Below are 17,648 nucleotides of genomic sequence, written 5' to 3'. Positions count from 1 at the left end.
CAGCCCAAACATCTTCATAATGATTACAGACACCGCGAGATTTCTGTTTAGTCACCATTTCTACATCCTTCTCATTCCGGATTGGAAGAGAGATTAACAAATCTGATCATCGTGTTTTGTATAAGAGCAAAATTTTCCTCTTCTGCATTTGCACATTGTAATCCATTGCTTACTTTTTAACATAATGGCTGCTTACTGAGGCAGGGTTTGTTCACTAGCCACTTTTTCATACAAGTGAGGTAGCCCAGATAAAAAAGAACACTAACTTTTCTCCTTGATTTAAGAGTTTTCCAGAGGGGCCATCCATTCCTGTTTGCAAATACCTTAAGTTACCTGTCTTGATTGACACATATAACATGTTGTGCTCTTTTTTAACTGGTCACATAAGGAAAATCAGCTCTTTCATCAAATGCTGACAATAAGTACAGTGGAGGGAAGAGATTAATGAGAAACCAGTAAATTGCATTTCCCAAAAACAAAAAGTTGAGTAATTTGGGGGTTTTTTGAGAATCCATGCTGCTTAAAAAAAGGTAGAAGCTCACAAATCTGCCTCCTAGAGAAATTTTTACCTATTTGTGTAACTGATAGTTGAAAAGAGATGCAAAAGACAGCTTATATCTCAGCAACATCTTCATTAGATGCCTTTGACACGGCAGCAGTAATTGCACAGCAGGATCCTCTAGGGCCGTGGTCTCTAAACTTTTTTGTTCACACATCCCTATCAGTAAAAACTTTTTGAGCATGCATCCCCATTATATGTTTATTTATTTATTTATTTATTAATAAATTATATACACATACTATTGAAGTTCTGGTATTTTATTCCTGCACCCCAATGGATTGTCTTGCATAAACCCTGTGGTGCATGCACCTCACTTTGAAGACCAGTGCTCTAGGGTAATACTCTGCAGTAATCTTTCATAAGAAGAAGTGAACAGATTTTGGCTGTCCGTTTTTGGAAAAGATGCCTGGTTGATTGCAGAAGTCTTTTAAATTCATGTTTGATTTTGTTCATGTGCTATTTTAAATCAGATTTCTCATTTATGTATATAAAAATGAAAATGATAGTCACCTGTTGATTGGAAGTGAGACAAAACTGTATTTCCCGAGTTAATTACCTGTAATTTTTTCATTGACTGAGCTGAATTTTAAATGTACTTGAAATGTTGTCATTTCTCTCATAATTAAAAATCTCTCTGTTGCAACTTTGCAATCACTATGTTTTGGTTTGCCTGTTGATAGAGCTATTTCTCTTACTGATACTTAGAACTGGATGTCTTGCAGAGAGAAGTCATGAAACATTGAGGGTTAAAAGCTCTGAAAGTTTACAAGATGTGTACTTTTGCCAACAAGCAGAAAAATAAATTGCAAGATCTATTGTCCTTATAGAGATTGAAGATGGTCATCTAGTCTGTTCCCTTCCCAGCACAGGACTATTTCAAACAATATTTATTGTTGGGGTTTTTGTGGCATTCTTTCTGCTTTTAGAGTGATGATTTCAGTTACCTCATATATTGTGAGTAGAAATGTAAGTACTGTATGTTCTCTTACTTTTGTGCTATTTCTGTTCAGCTTGGCATGTGGGTGGATTGAAATACACTAACACACCCACCAAGTGCACATAGATGAAATGTGTTGTGCTGTGAACATGAAAATGCAGTTGTTTGGTGAAGAGGTGATTCTCCTACTTTTTGAACCTGGAGACCTCTACTAGTTTCCTCCCTAGAGTCACAGTCCTCTTGTCAGACTATCTTTATTAATTGCAATCAGAGTCCCACAGCAGACCTTCCTGTCTTGCCTTGTGGAGGCTGTCTTGCTGCCTCCCCCCACCATAAGGCATCACTGTCAGAGACAAAGTGGCCTGGTATCTTTTGGCCAATAAACAAGCAAAGAGTAATTTGCAGAGGCAGGATTGTAAAAATCAGGTTGCCCACTTGCTTTTCAGAGCTGGTGGGGGCGATTATGCTGGCAACTTGTGGTGGATCAAACTACCTTAAAATATATGTGGATATGTAATGGTATGCTTCTTTAACTTAGGCAAACACAAACTCACCCTGCTGTGCTCCCAGATGGTGGGGGCACATTTTAGCTCCACTCCAAGCCAGGGTGACCAGCTTAGCCTTGGCACCTTGCTGAGCACAACACGCTCATTCAGCCTGGAGCACAAGCAGAGCAAGTTCATGTCTGCTTGAAGTACAGGCAAAGCAAGAATCTGCATGGCCATATTACACTAGGCAGATTTATCCTAAGGTTAGGGTAGATAAGGCTAAAATCAGTGGGAGCTGTGGTTGCCTATAATTGGAGAGGTTCCTAAATATGGAATATTGTATTTGATGGAGTAATATGTTTCAGAAAAGTTTGTCTAAAAAAAGGGATCTTTCCAACAGACAAGGGGCTGCAGGCAGATGATATAATGGAGATCTTTCCCACTGTCAGACTTGTAAGCAATCATTAAGAGGAAGCACACAGAAGATGGAGAAGGAGAGTGGGTGTAATGAGGGAGGAAGGAAATAGAGAATTTGAATCATTTTTTTATTCCCTTAACTAAATGTGGTTGGACTTGTGTCATACATCTTACAAAAGTTGATGAATGAGGTGGAGGCCCGACATACAGGCTGTGGGCAGTGCTCTGGGAGAGCTACTAATCTGTCCTTTGCCCACAGCTCATGGTAGAGGCTTGGCTTCTCATCAGGATTTTACCCTGGGTAATGGTTGTGGGATTTTCTGATTATCAGGTTTGCCTAGTATAAGCCGCTTGGAAAATTTTAAGCAGAGAGCACAGTCCTTCCTGGTGTTTTGAGGAATTCTTCCCTGACCTTCTTAAGAAAACATAAGGTGACACTTGGTGTATTTTATATATTTCAAAGCTAAAATGCTAAAGACCCAGTAATAGAAGGGGATTTTGAGATTAAAGATCAAAGAGAAGATAGAAGTGCCTCAAAAATCAGAGTCCCTGCACCAAGAATAGTTGTCCCATACCCTCAAAGGGCAGGACGTTGATTCACATATTGAAGACCTCTGGTACCCGACATGCCAAAAGGCAAAATGAGAGAGAACTTGCCATTCTGATCCCAAAAGCAATGGACCACTGTACACTTGGGACACAAAGAAATTTGTATGGATTTTCTTTGGTGAATGAGATTTTTCGATTCTAGGTTGTTTTGAGGGAAAAATCAGCATCAGCTGATATCTGATAGGGAGTAGGCAGCCTCTTTCTCACTATCCTGGATCTCGGTAGTATATTGAGATTTATTTAGATTTACTTAAGTAAATATCTGAGTTATGCAATGTTATACATGGCTTTAGAACATGCACCAGTCGCAGAGTACTAGAGCAGTAATATGAGCAGTAATATGCGGGTACTCAGCCAAGTACAAAAAGGTTCTTGGGAAGTAACTGGGAAGCTTTGATTTAGCCTGATGTTGTTTTTCAATGCAATGGTGAAACTGGATTTCAGATGTTGTAAAACAATTCTGAATGTTTAATTGGATTACTGTTTAAATTTAAAGTGACTCTGACATAAAAATTCTATGATTAAAACTAATATACTTTATTTCTAAACTTTATGTGTTCTGAGGGTTTACTGAGCTCTGCTTTTCAATTATCCGGTACTAAATACTGTAACTGGGACTGTGTTATTGTAAAGTATTATTATCTGTCATAATGATGAGTAACATGTACTTGATGACAGATGTTTTTAGCGCATTGTTGTTTAAGAAAGTCAATACCAAAAAAGAGCATAAGAAGTAGAAAAATGTAACAATTCATTGTTGTTTCAACCCCTCCTTCAGAGTCAAACGCTGATATATCCCGATCACTCACTGCTTGTCCCCAGATGGTCTGGATTTGCTTTTAAAACAGAGCATGGGTGTGGAAAGAAAAACATTTAACTGTCCTCAGAACAGTAAATGTAAGTAAGTAAATGAGCTTGGTCTCATCTGTTTGAAGGCAAATTTGTATCATTGAGGCTTGTTCTGATCAGTGTTGGCCTCACTTCAAGGATCAGCAAAACGTGTTTGTTTTTGCTGCAGAAAGGCTGTGTATTAAATTGCTCCACGCTGTCACCCTGACGCTTATGTTAAAGTCTGCCTCTCTCAGTTGAGAGTACAACGTCAGTTAAGGTTTATGACTGACACTCAGGACTTAATTTGCCATCGTAGCTGTGAACTCTCTCAGTCTCCAACACGGAACGTAACAGCGACGTCCGTGCAAGTCAGCAAGAGGTGCTTGGGAACGTTGGGCACTGCGGCCAGCCGGGGCAGGACAGCCTGCCTCGCGGCTGGTAAGGGCCCCCCTTCCCCAAAGCACATGGCTGCCTGCCACTGCCCTTTTGGGGATAGTCTCTGCAGTACTGCCTCTCCTGAGCCACGGCTAGAGATTATCTGGGAGAGTAGTTGTTGGCCGGGGCCAAAAACTTGCCAGTGACTGTCCTGACAGTTTAGCAGTACAGATGATCACGTGCCAGATCCAGGAACCTCGCCTGGCAGTGCTTAATTTACTGCTATGGGTGTAGCCAATATGTGAATGAGACTGAATGAGAACGACATGCAAAATCTGTTTGAGAGGAAGCTTGAAATGCTGACAGATGGGGGTAATTTTTTTCTTGCATCTGGAATTCATACTTTCTTACTTCTGATGTAAATAAATCTCTAAGGCAAAAGTTAGGAGATGCTGATTTCTTCTATAGTAACATTGCTTTTGGTCTTAAGATTTTCTTAGATTGCCAGAGCTTCAAAAGATGCTTTCCTAAACATGTTTTTCTCTCTGTAATGCTTGTCAGCCATACTTGACGTATTGTCAAATAGCATTTGGTGTTTCTACCAGAGTTTTAGTCCTTTAAAAGGGCACAGTTGTCTGTGGCATTGTGGCTAGTTGGAAACTCCAAATACTGCTGGATGGGTGCAAGAAAACTCTTGGATATTAACTCTTTTCAGGAGTTCAACACTTTCTTCACGTAGCCAAATACTTCTTTGAGCCAACTCAGATGACACCTTTTTGGATACCAGTGCAACCAACCCCTTCTGTAATTTAATATTCTATTTTTAGTGAATGTAAGGGATGGAGATATAGGCTGAGGAGCATCTATCTATCTGTCATGTTCAGATATTTTTAGAGCACTGATCTTTGTAATGCTGATCAGCACCAAATGCATTACATAAGATTAGCATCAAAATACATATAATGGAAAGTCAGCTCTGCTGCAGTTGTTCTTATTTTTAGTATTGCCCACAAAACTTGTATGGCTCACTGCATTATCCTGCCATTGTGCTCTGTCTCTACTCTATAGGAATCATTCTTAAAGATGAATTTCTCTTCTCAGACCTTTTCAATCACAGGTCTCCTTCCTGAGGCTTCAGATAAGATTGTCAGTCAGTGATACACATTACAAAGATTTTAATAAATGTCCACTTTCCACTAGGACTGAAACTGAGACAAACAATTTATCTCTCATCGTCCTTCAATCCAGTTTATATTTGAACTTGTGATTTGCAGGTGCAAGATTCCAAATTCTGCTTTACTTACATCCTCAGCTACTGTTGTGTTCTTCAATGCTGCTCGGGTGGCTTAATCTTTTGCAGTTACCCATAATGATCCTCTCAATTTTCCACTTTCAGTGGATATTCAGAATTAATATCTCCCTATTAAATATCTCTGGTCCACTAGCTAGCCATTTAGAATGGGTTGTAGTAGATTATTTGGGAAATTTTTTGAGTTTAAAGAGGCAGACTGTGAGAAAACAGACCATATTCTTCTCACACCACTCTAGAAAATTTATTTTTGTCTTTCAAATTTTCTGCAAAAAAGCTGATCCTTTCCTTTGAGAATTTTTAAAAACTAGTTTGTAATTACTGAGGTTTAAAATAGATCTCAACTTTCTGCATATCCATCCCATCATCATAACTATTTGTGATATTGTGGCAGATGAGTCTTGATTTTTTTCATGATTTCTTTCTTTGTGGGTTTATGGTGCACGTGATACATGATAGTCAATAGGAAATAGGCTTCTGTTGTAGTTTTGAAAGCGTAATTCTATCATGCCATGACTTCGGAGATCTTCCAGGATCTCTCTTCCTGAGATTACAGTTAAATGTGCTCTGATCTTGGTTTATATATTTACTGTTTAAAAACAACTTCTAATTTAATAATGCTTCTCCTTGGTTTGTAAACCTTGTTCCAATAAAGAGAATGAGGAAAGAAAATGCTAGAATGCCAGGTGGAATAGAAAAACAATTAATTCAGCTTAAACTCTGAGCTGAGAAAGAGACAGCGTCTTTACAAAGAATTTTTGTAATGTCATTTGTGGAAGAAAAAGAGTCTGTCATGCTTGATCAAGGAAATGAAGATTTAAATAAGCTGTTTTCAGTGCGTTATTTAGATGATAAGCAATATGAATGGCCTATTTTTGTCCAGAATCTGAAAGGCTAAGCGTATTATTACTGATCCAGAGACTATGTTGGAACGTCTTGGCTCAATCAGTGAAATTGTTAAGAGAAGCAGAAATGCAAAGGAAGATGGGATTTAAAAGTTAAAATATTGCAATGATAAAACAGTTGGATGAGAAGGATCAGTTCTTAGTTTTCTCTGAGTATTCATTGAGATCGGAATTTTTTCTGAACCTTTCAGTCTATATTTAGTGGTTGACTAGGAAAAGGCAGAGAGGGGCTGGACTAAACAAGTTCTCCGTTGATTGTGCCCCTGCCTGCCTAGTAGCAAGGAAAAATATCCGTAACGTGTTGCAGCAAAGAAAGATGTTGATCTAGGAGGGTTATAAGTCTGGTTTCTTATTAGGGAAATGAAAAAAATAGACCTCATTTATGGAGAAAAGCATTTGTTGGGTTGTCTTCAGTCATATATATTCCTAAGGAGACATGTACCTTACACCAGCTAAAAACACTGGTTTTGCTCATTTAATTTATACAAGTTCCCCAAATCAAATATGCTACAGCAGCAAGAAAACGGATGTGAGCTGCATCTCTGTTAGGATGTTTATTGATACGTACTGACATAACTGTGGTTTTGGGTATCTGTGTTGTTGGTTTTTTTGTCCACCTATCCCCTTATCTGACATAGCTAAATTTAACTAGCTGAATAATTCAACAAAGTAGGGGAGAACAGGGTGGAGAGGGAGAGAGAAAAGATTTCCTGGAATCACATTCTTCCAGTGAAGGGAAAATACTGTTCATGCACTGGAATTTTGGCACCAGATTTAAACTCCAGCAAATTCGAGGCCTGTGATGGTTTTGAATTGAAAAACATGATGAATTTTCATTGTAATGACATAAAGTGAATTTCTGATTGCTTTTTTTATTATGTGATCTTAGAAGAATTAATCTGTGTCTCATATTAGATGGTGTTATATTGAATTGTAAGCTTTCATTTGTGGGTGAATCACTATTCAGGACATATTCCAACAATGAGATTTGTCTGACAGTTCCAGGGAAATGTATCTAGTCCTCCTGTCTAAATGTCGAGTATTGTGAACTTCGGATGGAAGTATGAGATGTATTAAGCTCACAAATCGTCAAGAACATTAGTGAAGTGACACTTCGGGAAAGGTTTTCTGTAAATAATGGGTCAGTTACAATGGTGTAAGTAATGTGAAAGATTATATTTTCCCCGCTTCTTTTTGAGATACATGAATTAATTGTATTATACCAGTACCTTGAAGACATGGTGTTACTGTCATTGAAAAACTTGTATCTATGCTATTTAAATGAGAGAACCCAAAAATATGAATTCAATATTTGGCACATTAAAGTAATTCATTAATAGTTGTTTAAATAGAGTATGTGGGAGGCTATTATATACTAAAATAATTTCAGAATAATTACTGTTTCACTGTACAGTAATAAAAGGTAAAGATGGCAGTAGGTCTAATTTAAAAATAATCAGAAGTCAGCTAAGGTTTTGCAATTTTTTTTTTTTTGATGGAAAGATCAGAAGGGTTTTGTTAAAACAGTCATTAGGAAGCTACTTATATTGGCCAGAGCATACTTAGAAATGTCTTGCTGATAAGTCACTTAAAAAAGCATTTAAACTTTTAAAAATGGAATTAAAAATCTAGAGGAGAAAGTTGCATTAAAAAATAACTTCATGAAACATTTTCTTCATTCTCATGTTGTCTTTTGCTGGTTAGATCGTGACTCACCTAACAAATGTGTGATTTTTTTTTTTTTTTTTAAGAGATACTGGCTAAACTCCAGAAAAAGTCATCCAAGCATAAAAGGCTGGCTTTGAGAGTACTCTGTACTTTAATTTATCTTGCTGGGAGAGTGGTTAAAAGACTTCTCTAGATCTAGCATGTAATTTTGCTAACAGGTAGAAAAAGAGCAAGATTGCACAATCCTTACAGTATTTTGTTACAGTGCACTCTTAAGTTATTTCATACCAAATTAAATCCTATTATTCAGAAATTGATTCAGTTAAATGTATGTGGATATGGTAAAGGCTTTTGAATTTTGCAATTTTGGAACAACTCTAATGAGAGTTGGACAATGTAAAGCTCATTTAAAACCTTCTGCAGGGTAGAATTACTCTAATCTCAATTAACACCTGGACTTGATACCAAAAAAGGCAGATGACAATTAGATAAGTTGATTATATTTTTTGTGTGTAGGTGAATATCACCGCATCATGTTGGACCCGTCTCACGAGTCTTGGGGATGGATGTCTGCTCTTCTAGAGATGCATTCTCAGTAGTTGGTTGGGACCAACAGCTATTGGGATGACATATAAAATATGATTAATCATTCAGTCATTAATTTGGCAAGCATGAAAAATTCAGTAAACTGTTACAGTCAGAGGTATCAGGATCAACACACATTGTCCTTGAAATCCTCCTCAGACTTGGGCTAGCTGGGTAAACCTGAGTCTGAAAAAATGTCAAATATAACAGACGTAATTTTCAGAAGTTGAGAAATGATTCCAAGTGCTTCAGGTTTAGGATTCTCTGAGATTCCTTAAAGGAACTGGTTTTAGGTGCTCTCTGATAGTGGAGTTGTTTTAAAGCATCTCATTATTTAAGGACCATGAACCATTACTCACTTTTGATTATTTGTACAGTGCTTTTCTTCTGAGATGATTCAAAGACTTAGAGATAAATCCTGTCTTTTCTGTTACAGAAAGACCATTTGCTGTTTTCCTTCCATTTCTTCTGCTTTTGAAAATATTAAGGAAGAAAAAAAAAAAAACCAAACCAGAAATACCCCTGAGGGAACAGTTTGATGATTGCTGTTGTTCTAGCATGAATAGTATGAGCATGATGTTCGGTCTTTTTTCTTGGTCAAGAACTTAAGAGTCCCTTCAAATTTTTCTTCCCAAAATAATAACTGTGTTTTCTGTAAGATTTTGATGCCTTTACCGTAGAGCTCCTTTTTTATATTCCTAGAACATAAAATCTTCATTTTTCTCAGGAAGCTTAAAAAAAAAAAAAAAATGTTTTGGAAGTTACAAGAATATCCTGAGAGTGCAATATAAATATTTTTATGTACATTTTAATTTATTGCCTGAACTCACAGCTTATTCCTTTATTCATGTCTTGAAATATTTCTTCTTTGAAAAAACAGAAGTCGTTCAAAGAACATAAATTCTTATTTATGATTTATGCTTAAATTTTAGTTGATTTTTTTTTTAAAGCAGAACATTAATTTTAATTTATCCTCATCAGTCAATGACCTTATTTGCCCTGACACATTCACTCAAATTCTACCCTTTGCACCTCTAGATTATGTCTCTTCTTTTTGCAAATTGCCCTCTAAGTAGCTAATATATTAGGTGGCATAATTAGTGGAGTTCAGATTGTTAGGTATTTTTCTGCTAAGTGGTGGCATATTTTTACAAAAAGTAGCAAACTGATTCTAGTAAACTAACGTGTTTCTTAGGTGGAGAGATTGTAAAAGCCTCCTTCTGCCGTATGGAAAACATTAAACCTAATAGTAAATCATCCCAATTATTTCTAGCTTATGGGAGAAATCCCAAGGCCAAGCCCTATCGACTCAGAAACTCTGTAAATGAATTCTGTGCTTTATAACAAGTTGTTATGATCAGGCAGGAGGCCAAGTACCAGATGGATTGATTGCTTTCTGCCAGAGGTATGGCCACATCAGCTGCCTCTGTTAGGAATGTATTTATTCTTGAAAATGTCAGCTTGACAATTGGAGTTCAACCTGTGCTATCAAAACGCATTAGTCTCATGATCCTAGAATTAGATCAAATGCTTTGTTGGGAGGCACTACTTTCGTCTTATTTTGACTTAAGATCTTCTCTGTACTCCTAAATTATGATGCTGTTTTCTGCTCTTTAGAGAGTGGGTTTGCTGAGGCTGTTTTAGAGTAGAGAAATCAAATAAATGGAGTTTTCCAAAACTGTCAGTAAGGATGCACATGAGATCTTAGTTACTTAGTGTGAAACTGAGCTTTTTCACAAAATGTTTAGTCTGTGAAGGGAATGGTAGCAAACCAGCTCACAAATCAGTGTCTCTTCTGAGCTGCCACCTGTTGAAAGAGGGGAAGTTAGTCACTTTGAAACACTAAACAAATTATAGGAAAAGATGTATCAATAGTCTGAGCTTTTCTACAAGAAAAAGACAAACTCAGTTAGCATTTTTTTATAACCCAAGGGAGAACTGATGATTTGATTCATGTCCTAATCTAAATTCTACATTCATTGCTTCATGGTGAAAACAAGAATTTAAACGCAAAGCAATCTTATCATAGCACATCTCAACGTATGAGATCAAATCCATGCTGTCAAATTACACGTCTGTTCTTAGGTATTAAACATAGAAAAGTGTAAAATCCAGAACACTTGGTCTAGTTATTTCCAAGACATTTTCCAAAGCGGGTCTATGCAAAGGGGTGCAAATACATGTATAGGGTGGGAATTCATCTGACATGACTTCAGGCAGTATAGCTACCTGTATGTGTCTGCGGTCCTGCTTTAGATTCCCTTTATAGTTAGTGGGGGGAAATAGTTGCATAGAGGGTGCATTTATTCTCCCTAAAGCAGAGTCTCTAAAATAGGCTAGATGAATTATTCCATAGAAGTGCTTCCCTGGCAACATCCCAGGTCAGGTTGGATGGGGCTCTGAGCAACCTGATGTGGTTAAAGCTGTCCCTGCTCACTGCAGGGGGGTTGGGCTGGATGACCTCTAAAGGTCCCTTCCAACCCAAAGCATTCTATGATTCTGTGATTGTGGTTTCCTGCATGTGGTCAGGTGAATCATTCCTGAAATTTTCTGCATTGGGCAACTTACTGACCCGATACGAGGCACCTGCAATCTCTGCAGGTGAAGCAGTGTAATCACGTTAGTGTACTGAAGGATACAAACTATAAGAAACTATTTTCTAGAAGGACTTGTGAATTTGATGAGAGCACAGTACCAGTCATGGCTTACAGTTTCTTGACCATGTCAGGCTGAAGCAAGTCAGATGGTGTTCAGTCAGCTTGTTCCTCTTCATGACACATTTTTTGTGTATCAGCTTCTACAAGTGTCCTTTTTGGTTCAATAAACGACACCATCTACTACTTAGTCCTCAGATACTGTTGAATTAGATTTAAAAAAAAAAAAAAAAGTCTTCTAGGCAGCTCCCTCCAGCTAGTCAGATACTGGATTGAACCTGCAAATTTCAACCTCCTACCTTCGTCCTCATGTCCTCATGTACACGTCACAGAGGCAGTACTTCCAGTGTTTCTTTCTCATTTTATTTTAACAGCTGCCCTTTGAGTTTTCTTGAAATGCCACATGGGACAGAAGCTCATGTTCACGTTCTTGAGGGTACCACAAGACACAGCCCTTTTCCTAGTGCCTGATACAAAAGTCCTGGCTCGTATTCACTGGTGGGAGACTTCTCTGCCTCACTCCTCTCTTCCTCACTAGCATCTCATGTTGCCAGTGTGCTGGTAGCTCATGTTGGCAAAGGAGGCTCATACTGACGTGTCACCTATTGTAGAATTGCCACTTGCTGGCGAATGGGGTGCCTGTGCTTTGCTAGTGCCCATGAAATTGCTGTAAATAGTAGACAGGCTTTGAGGTAAAAGAAAGAGTTTACCCAGCTGAAGTGAAGAGCATAAGAAATCAATTGCTGTACTTAAAGACAGATACAGAAAAGTGGAACAGTTGCAGTCCTCGTTGTTACTACTCACTCAGGCCTGGCTTCAGCATGATTTCTTTTCCTCTGTTTTCTTTTCAGCTAGCAGGCTCAAGCCAGACTAACTCCCAGGGTGACTGATGGTTCCCTGGAGATGGGATCTGGTCCTTCAGCTGCGCTTTGACTTTTAGTTGTTTCCCAAAATAGATTCTGATTTGGGATGAAGTCACCCCTTCTGTCCTCCCTATTTCTGCTTAGCATAAATTCACCTTCCTGGCCTTCTGCATTTCTAGATAAATGTAACTGATTAAAAAGGCATCAGATTTTGTCTCTAGTGCCCTTACCAAAAAGAAGGCCCTTGGACTGTGTCTTTCAGGGGAGTTGATGTGGCTAGGCTTCACACTTATTTGACTTAACCTATTTACACGGTTCAATCCCCAGTGGGCAGATAACAGAGGAAGAGTTACATTACCACTGGGCTTAAATACATAAGCTGTGTCCAGCACAGAACTTCAAAAGTACATGCTATATAAATGAGAGTGATGAATGTGACTCATTGATAAAACCTGGTATTAGGAAAAATAAATTGAGGAATGATTTTTTCAAAAGCAAATGGGCCATAAGCGTGGTTTGTTGGAACCAGGGAGTCACAATGATGGCATTTTCCTGCCTGGATGCATGATTGTACAGTGGATATTAGAGGTGTCAAGAATTCAGTCTGAGGCATTGGAATATTGGAATAATGACAAGCTACCTGAAATCCAGATACATGCCAGTGACAAAGTGTATGTACATGAACCATGTTGGACAGAGTTGGTGCAGAACCTTCTTGCCTCAAGGCAAGGTCACAGAAATCATTGTGGTGCCAGCAAGAGATGGGAACAACTACCTGAGACTTCTGCTGTAGATGGTGGGGCACACCTACCCATGTAGGTGCCAGGTGTTCCCACGATGGTGGGGTGCACCTACCCATGTAGGTGCCAGGTGTTCCCATGGCACACCTTCAGGAGAAGTGGTCCTAGGGAGCCCTGGCCTGCCCAGTTCCTACTGCTAGATACAAGAGCTGAGTTTTCCAAGCCTGATTGTTTTAGACCAGTGATTTTTATTTTAAGATACACAACAGATCAACACATCTAGCTATCAGAGTTCACGTTGATTAATTTAAGGGAATTTAATATGGTAAACAATTTTAGAAAGATTGGTTGCTTTTCGGGCATTTTTAGACTTTGCCTGTGAAGCTGTTGTGCACTATTGCTTGTTGATAAGAGTTGCTTGTTGCTGCAGAAGGGTTATGTTTGTACTCCTTACTGGTTGTACTTATCACTCAAGCTTTTTCACCAGCAGAAGAGACACATTCTAACGAATTGATAATGTCTAAGAAAAAGAAGTTGTGAAACCTTTATAGGAGACTGAGGAACTGAAATTTAAGTGACTAGGATGTAAAATTTTACTGTCTTAGTAGTGTCTTTTATGCTAAATACTTGTAAATGTGCAAAAAAAAAATTGAATAGTCTGTACAGTGCTTAAAAAAGGTGTGGAAGAAAGGTCACTGGGGTCTAGGAGGGTAATCAGCTGGGTGGACAGGGTGTTTCTCTGCACAGCTGTTTTGTTACTAATCTTTGAAGCTGTAAACATGAGAAGCAGAATTCTTAAAAACCAGTTGGGTCTGTCAAATAGAAATACCAGGAAGGAAACAGAGGTGTACATAGCTCACATGGCTGTTCTCATCAGGAAGGCATGAAGATGCTGAGATGATATATTTGGCAGCTAGTCTAAAGATGCATTCTGATATCAAATAATTGAAGATATGCTGGAAAAGATTTTTCCCTCTGCAAAGGCCTCAGAAACCTATTTATCCTGAAATAATCCCTAAATTTGAAGAACGGGAAATGAACTGATACTGTCACCATAGTGCTGTGAATAAGCTTGAGTTCCTGTGTACTTGCAATAACTTGTAAAAAACTTCATTGCTAGCAGTGCTGGCAAATACTGGATTACTTTGCTTGTATGCTGTCCGTGTTTATGCTGAGTGGAAGCTATGGGAATTACAGGAATAGTCTTTCACTAGTAAAGATTCACTGTTTCCCATAACTTAAAAATTTTCATGTTATATTTGTTTCTTCTGTTCTTAAACAATTGTTACTGTATATTCAGTTTTAGTTTAGGAGCTTTCGGTAGGACTACAACTGTGTTTAAAGACACACTTCATAAAGTCTCTTGATGACTTGTTCAGTAAGTTGAATATATTTTTACTGAGAGACTTTTGGAGCTAGGCATCTTCCAGGAGTTTCCTGGAGGATAATTTTGTATCCTGAAACATAGATAACTAGTCAGATAATTATATCTCAGTAAAGCCTTCTATTAATAGCTATTCTTGCTGTAATATTTAGATGTAATTCCTCTAGAATTCACATAGCCTTTTGTCAATCCTTTGTATTTCTGCAGCTTTCAGTGCACAAGAAAATTTCCATTTGTTTCCCAATTACAATTTATTTTATTTTAAATTATAAACATGTGCTGTGGTATCCTTATGGGACTGTTCTTTAGTTAATTGCTATTTATGTATCAACTTTGATTTCTGTGGTAATGATAAAAAGAAAAGCATGCTTTGTGGAGTTTAAATATGAAGAAACTTATTTTTATTTTTGCTAAAAGATTCATGGATAGAACTCTCTTTAATGACAGGACTAGCAGTTTTGGTCCTTGCAGTTCTATTTTCCTGTTCATTTACAAGCCACTAATATGGCAAACACACAAAGCTGTAAGCCACCTATTTGAAGAAACAGCATTTTTAAGGAGAGGCTTGAATGGTTGTCAGAAGTAAGGACTGAGGGTACACAGAAAAGCATACCCTTTTCAGTTCTGCTGCTGCTAGTTTATACTGCATCCTCGGGTAGGTGACTTCACCTCTTAGATTATGAAGTTGATGTTATGCGGGGACTAGGTATCTCCAAGAGATCTGGGCCTGAATGCTGTGGTTTGGGAGTTGAGACAGCAGTCTTTCACGGTTCCTGTTCTTGTTGTTCAGTTTGTATTATCTAGAGGTGAAAATCATATGAATCAAGACGAGTTAAATGGAGGAACATTGGTACTGAAGACCTATGGCTTTCTGCTGTGGTCTAAGTTTAGTTAACTATAATTTTGTGGTGATGCAGTGTTTAAAGAGTTGGTACTGGATTAACAATTTCTGCAATCACTGCAGCTGTCTACTCAAGGAGATGCCAGTCAGGTGATTGGACCACTCACAGAGGGACAGAGGAGGAACGTGGCTGTAGTTAATTCACTATACAAACTGCACCAGTCGGTTCTGAAGGTAGGCTTCCTTTGGTATTTCTCTTCTTGCCATAATGTTAACTTCTTCGCTCTGTCGTATGCGTGTTCTCCCATTAGCTGATGAGAACTCTGACAAATACAGCCCAATTTTGGGTTAAGAGCTGCACCTTGCTATGCATTTCTCTCTTTGAGACTTGGTTGCTGCTTGTAAGCACCGCTATGTGACAAATTGTCAATATTAGAAGAGGGGTGAAATACGTGTTTATAGAGAATAATCACATCTCACAGCTGTTGTTTTGTGAGCCTAAACAATTGAACTCTTTCTGTTTTTTCTTACCAAGTAAGCTCTGCCTTTGTACCGGTCAGCCGGATAGCCCTTGTCTGCATCTGTCCCAGCCCAAGCTTATTTCTCAGAAGATCCTCACGGCTTTCCCACGAGTGTGGCCAAACTGAAAAGGGGAAGCAAAGGGTGAAATCAAGAAAAGCAGCACCTCACAAATATCTCCATGCATTATTGCTGTGACCAAAGTCTGGGCTGGAAATGTTTTCAGGACTAAGCACAGTTATGAATAATTCCAATTTACTGGCTTAGTGATGCCAATGGTTACACAGTCTCTGTAAATTAAAACAGATATAGTGGTAGTTGTAGTTAATCATGTTTAAATCCTAGCCTGATTAGAAAAAAGATCATGAGTACTCCTGACTGTGGATATGTTTAAAGAATGTTAAAAAATGCTAAAAAGCCTATAAAATTTGCTTGGATTTTGCAAACAGATGGTAGATAAACTTTTAAGTCTGCTTTCTCTGATGTGTTTAGTAATGAACCTCATGTGCCTTAGTGTTGGAGGGAGATCTGATATGATTCAGTCTTTGAGTTCAGTACTTATCTGACTTAAAAATACTATTGTATAGCATGTTCATAACTCTAAAAAAATTGGTAGACTATTCCTTCAGATCATTCCTTGACTTTCAGTTCTGATATTGCTTAGCTGTGCACAAAAGCTATTTAACATGTAGTGTTATAATCATCATAATACTGAGAAAGAGCAACCATTCTTTCAAATATTTGCCATAAAGCTGCTTGTATAGTTCCCTGTAAATTCTATACTTAGCAGTGGGAGAATACACCACTTAGTTTTGTTCTGATTCTGTTAACCCTTCAGCTACATTTCAGTTGAACTCAACTGAATCATTTCTTTGCCAAGGCAGAAGCAGAGTCCATAGGAAATTTGAGAGCAAAGGACTGATACTGGTGCATTGAAAATTCTGTCTGTATAAAACACGTGATAGTGGTCTATACCTATGTAAACCACTCATTACTAAGGATAACTCAGTATGTTTTTAAATTAAATTAAATACTATGGATTGTAACAATTTGTTGAATGTTGACTATTAACAATTACTTTAAAATTTTTAGGTCATTACCAATCAGAGCTCATTTCCAGCAGCTGCTGAGCAAACAGTCACAACTGCCTTAAAGGTAATTGAATGTCCATATGCTGCAGGGATAGGGCTGAGCTTTGCTTTGTTTGCTACACTTAAAATGTGCACTTATTTTCCCAGGTATTATTTTGTGTCAGTATATGTCAGTCAGAGGTATACAAATATTCTGAAATTTATATTTTGTGGTATCTGCAGCTACATATGTGTTGCATGTGCCAAATCGCTGCTTGAGTAGCGTTTGTATTCAAGAATATTTTCATAATGGTCGGAACCCAGACGTCATCTGACTGTGAAAAGAAATGTCTGTCTCTGCAGCAATCACACAGTAATATCTGGATCCTTCATCACCCCCTTACCCCCCGACAGACACATGAAATTATGATTTTTACGCTACCTGGTGCTTTTCTGAGGGGCAATGCGGATGGCCGTGCAGCCCTCTGCGGATGACAGCTATCCACATCCGTCCTGCTGTGCACTAATCTGGGAGGGGTTGTGTGCAGAGGAATGAAGGGCAGTTGCGTGGCTGGGGAATGAACAGCTGAACGAAGTGTGTGCACCAAAACGTGTACTTTTACAAACCAGGAATGCCAGATTGTTATGCACCTTTTTGAAGGAAGGCTTTACATAGTAGTAGTAAACAGCCTTACTTCCGTATTTACTGGTAAAATCAATTAAAGAGAAATATTATCTTAGGCATTTGTCCTTCTATTTAGCAGTTTCTAATGCAGAATAATAAAAAGCACTGTTGAAATGAACTAACTGTCGAGGTATTTTTGAGGTGTCAAAATGCAAATGCTTCTAGTTGCTGTTTCCTTACTTCTGCCTTTTTCTTATTCTATTTCA

General features: G+C 38.2%; 1 protein-coding gene across 1 annotated transcript in view; it reads left to right on the top strand.

The window, feature by feature from the left end:
* Positions 1 to 17,648, top strand: part of COG5 (component of oligomeric golgi complex 5) — a 200,895-nt gene that overhangs the window by 158,833 nt on the left and 24,414 nt on the right. Inside the window, exons 17-18 of the mRNA XM_075719793.1 lie at positions 15,292 to 15,402; positions 16,780 to 16,842. Coding sequence (XP_075575908.1) covers positions 15,292 to 15,402; positions 16,780 to 16,842 — 174 coding nt within the window. The remainder of the gene's footprint in view (positions 1 to 15,291; positions 15,403 to 16,779; positions 16,843 to 17,648) is intronic.

This window comes from Pelecanus crispus, chromosome 1 (genome assembly GCF_030463565.1).
Source record: "Pelecanus crispus isolate bPelCri1 chromosome 1, bPelCri1.pri, whole genome shotgun sequence".
Classification (NCBI taxonomy): domain Eukaryota; kingdom Metazoa; phylum Chordata; class Aves; order Pelecaniformes; family Pelecanidae; genus Pelecanus; species Pelecanus crispus.
The sequence above is the reverse complement of the archived record's forward strand: the minus strand, read 5'-3'. Positions and strand labels throughout refer to the sequence as shown.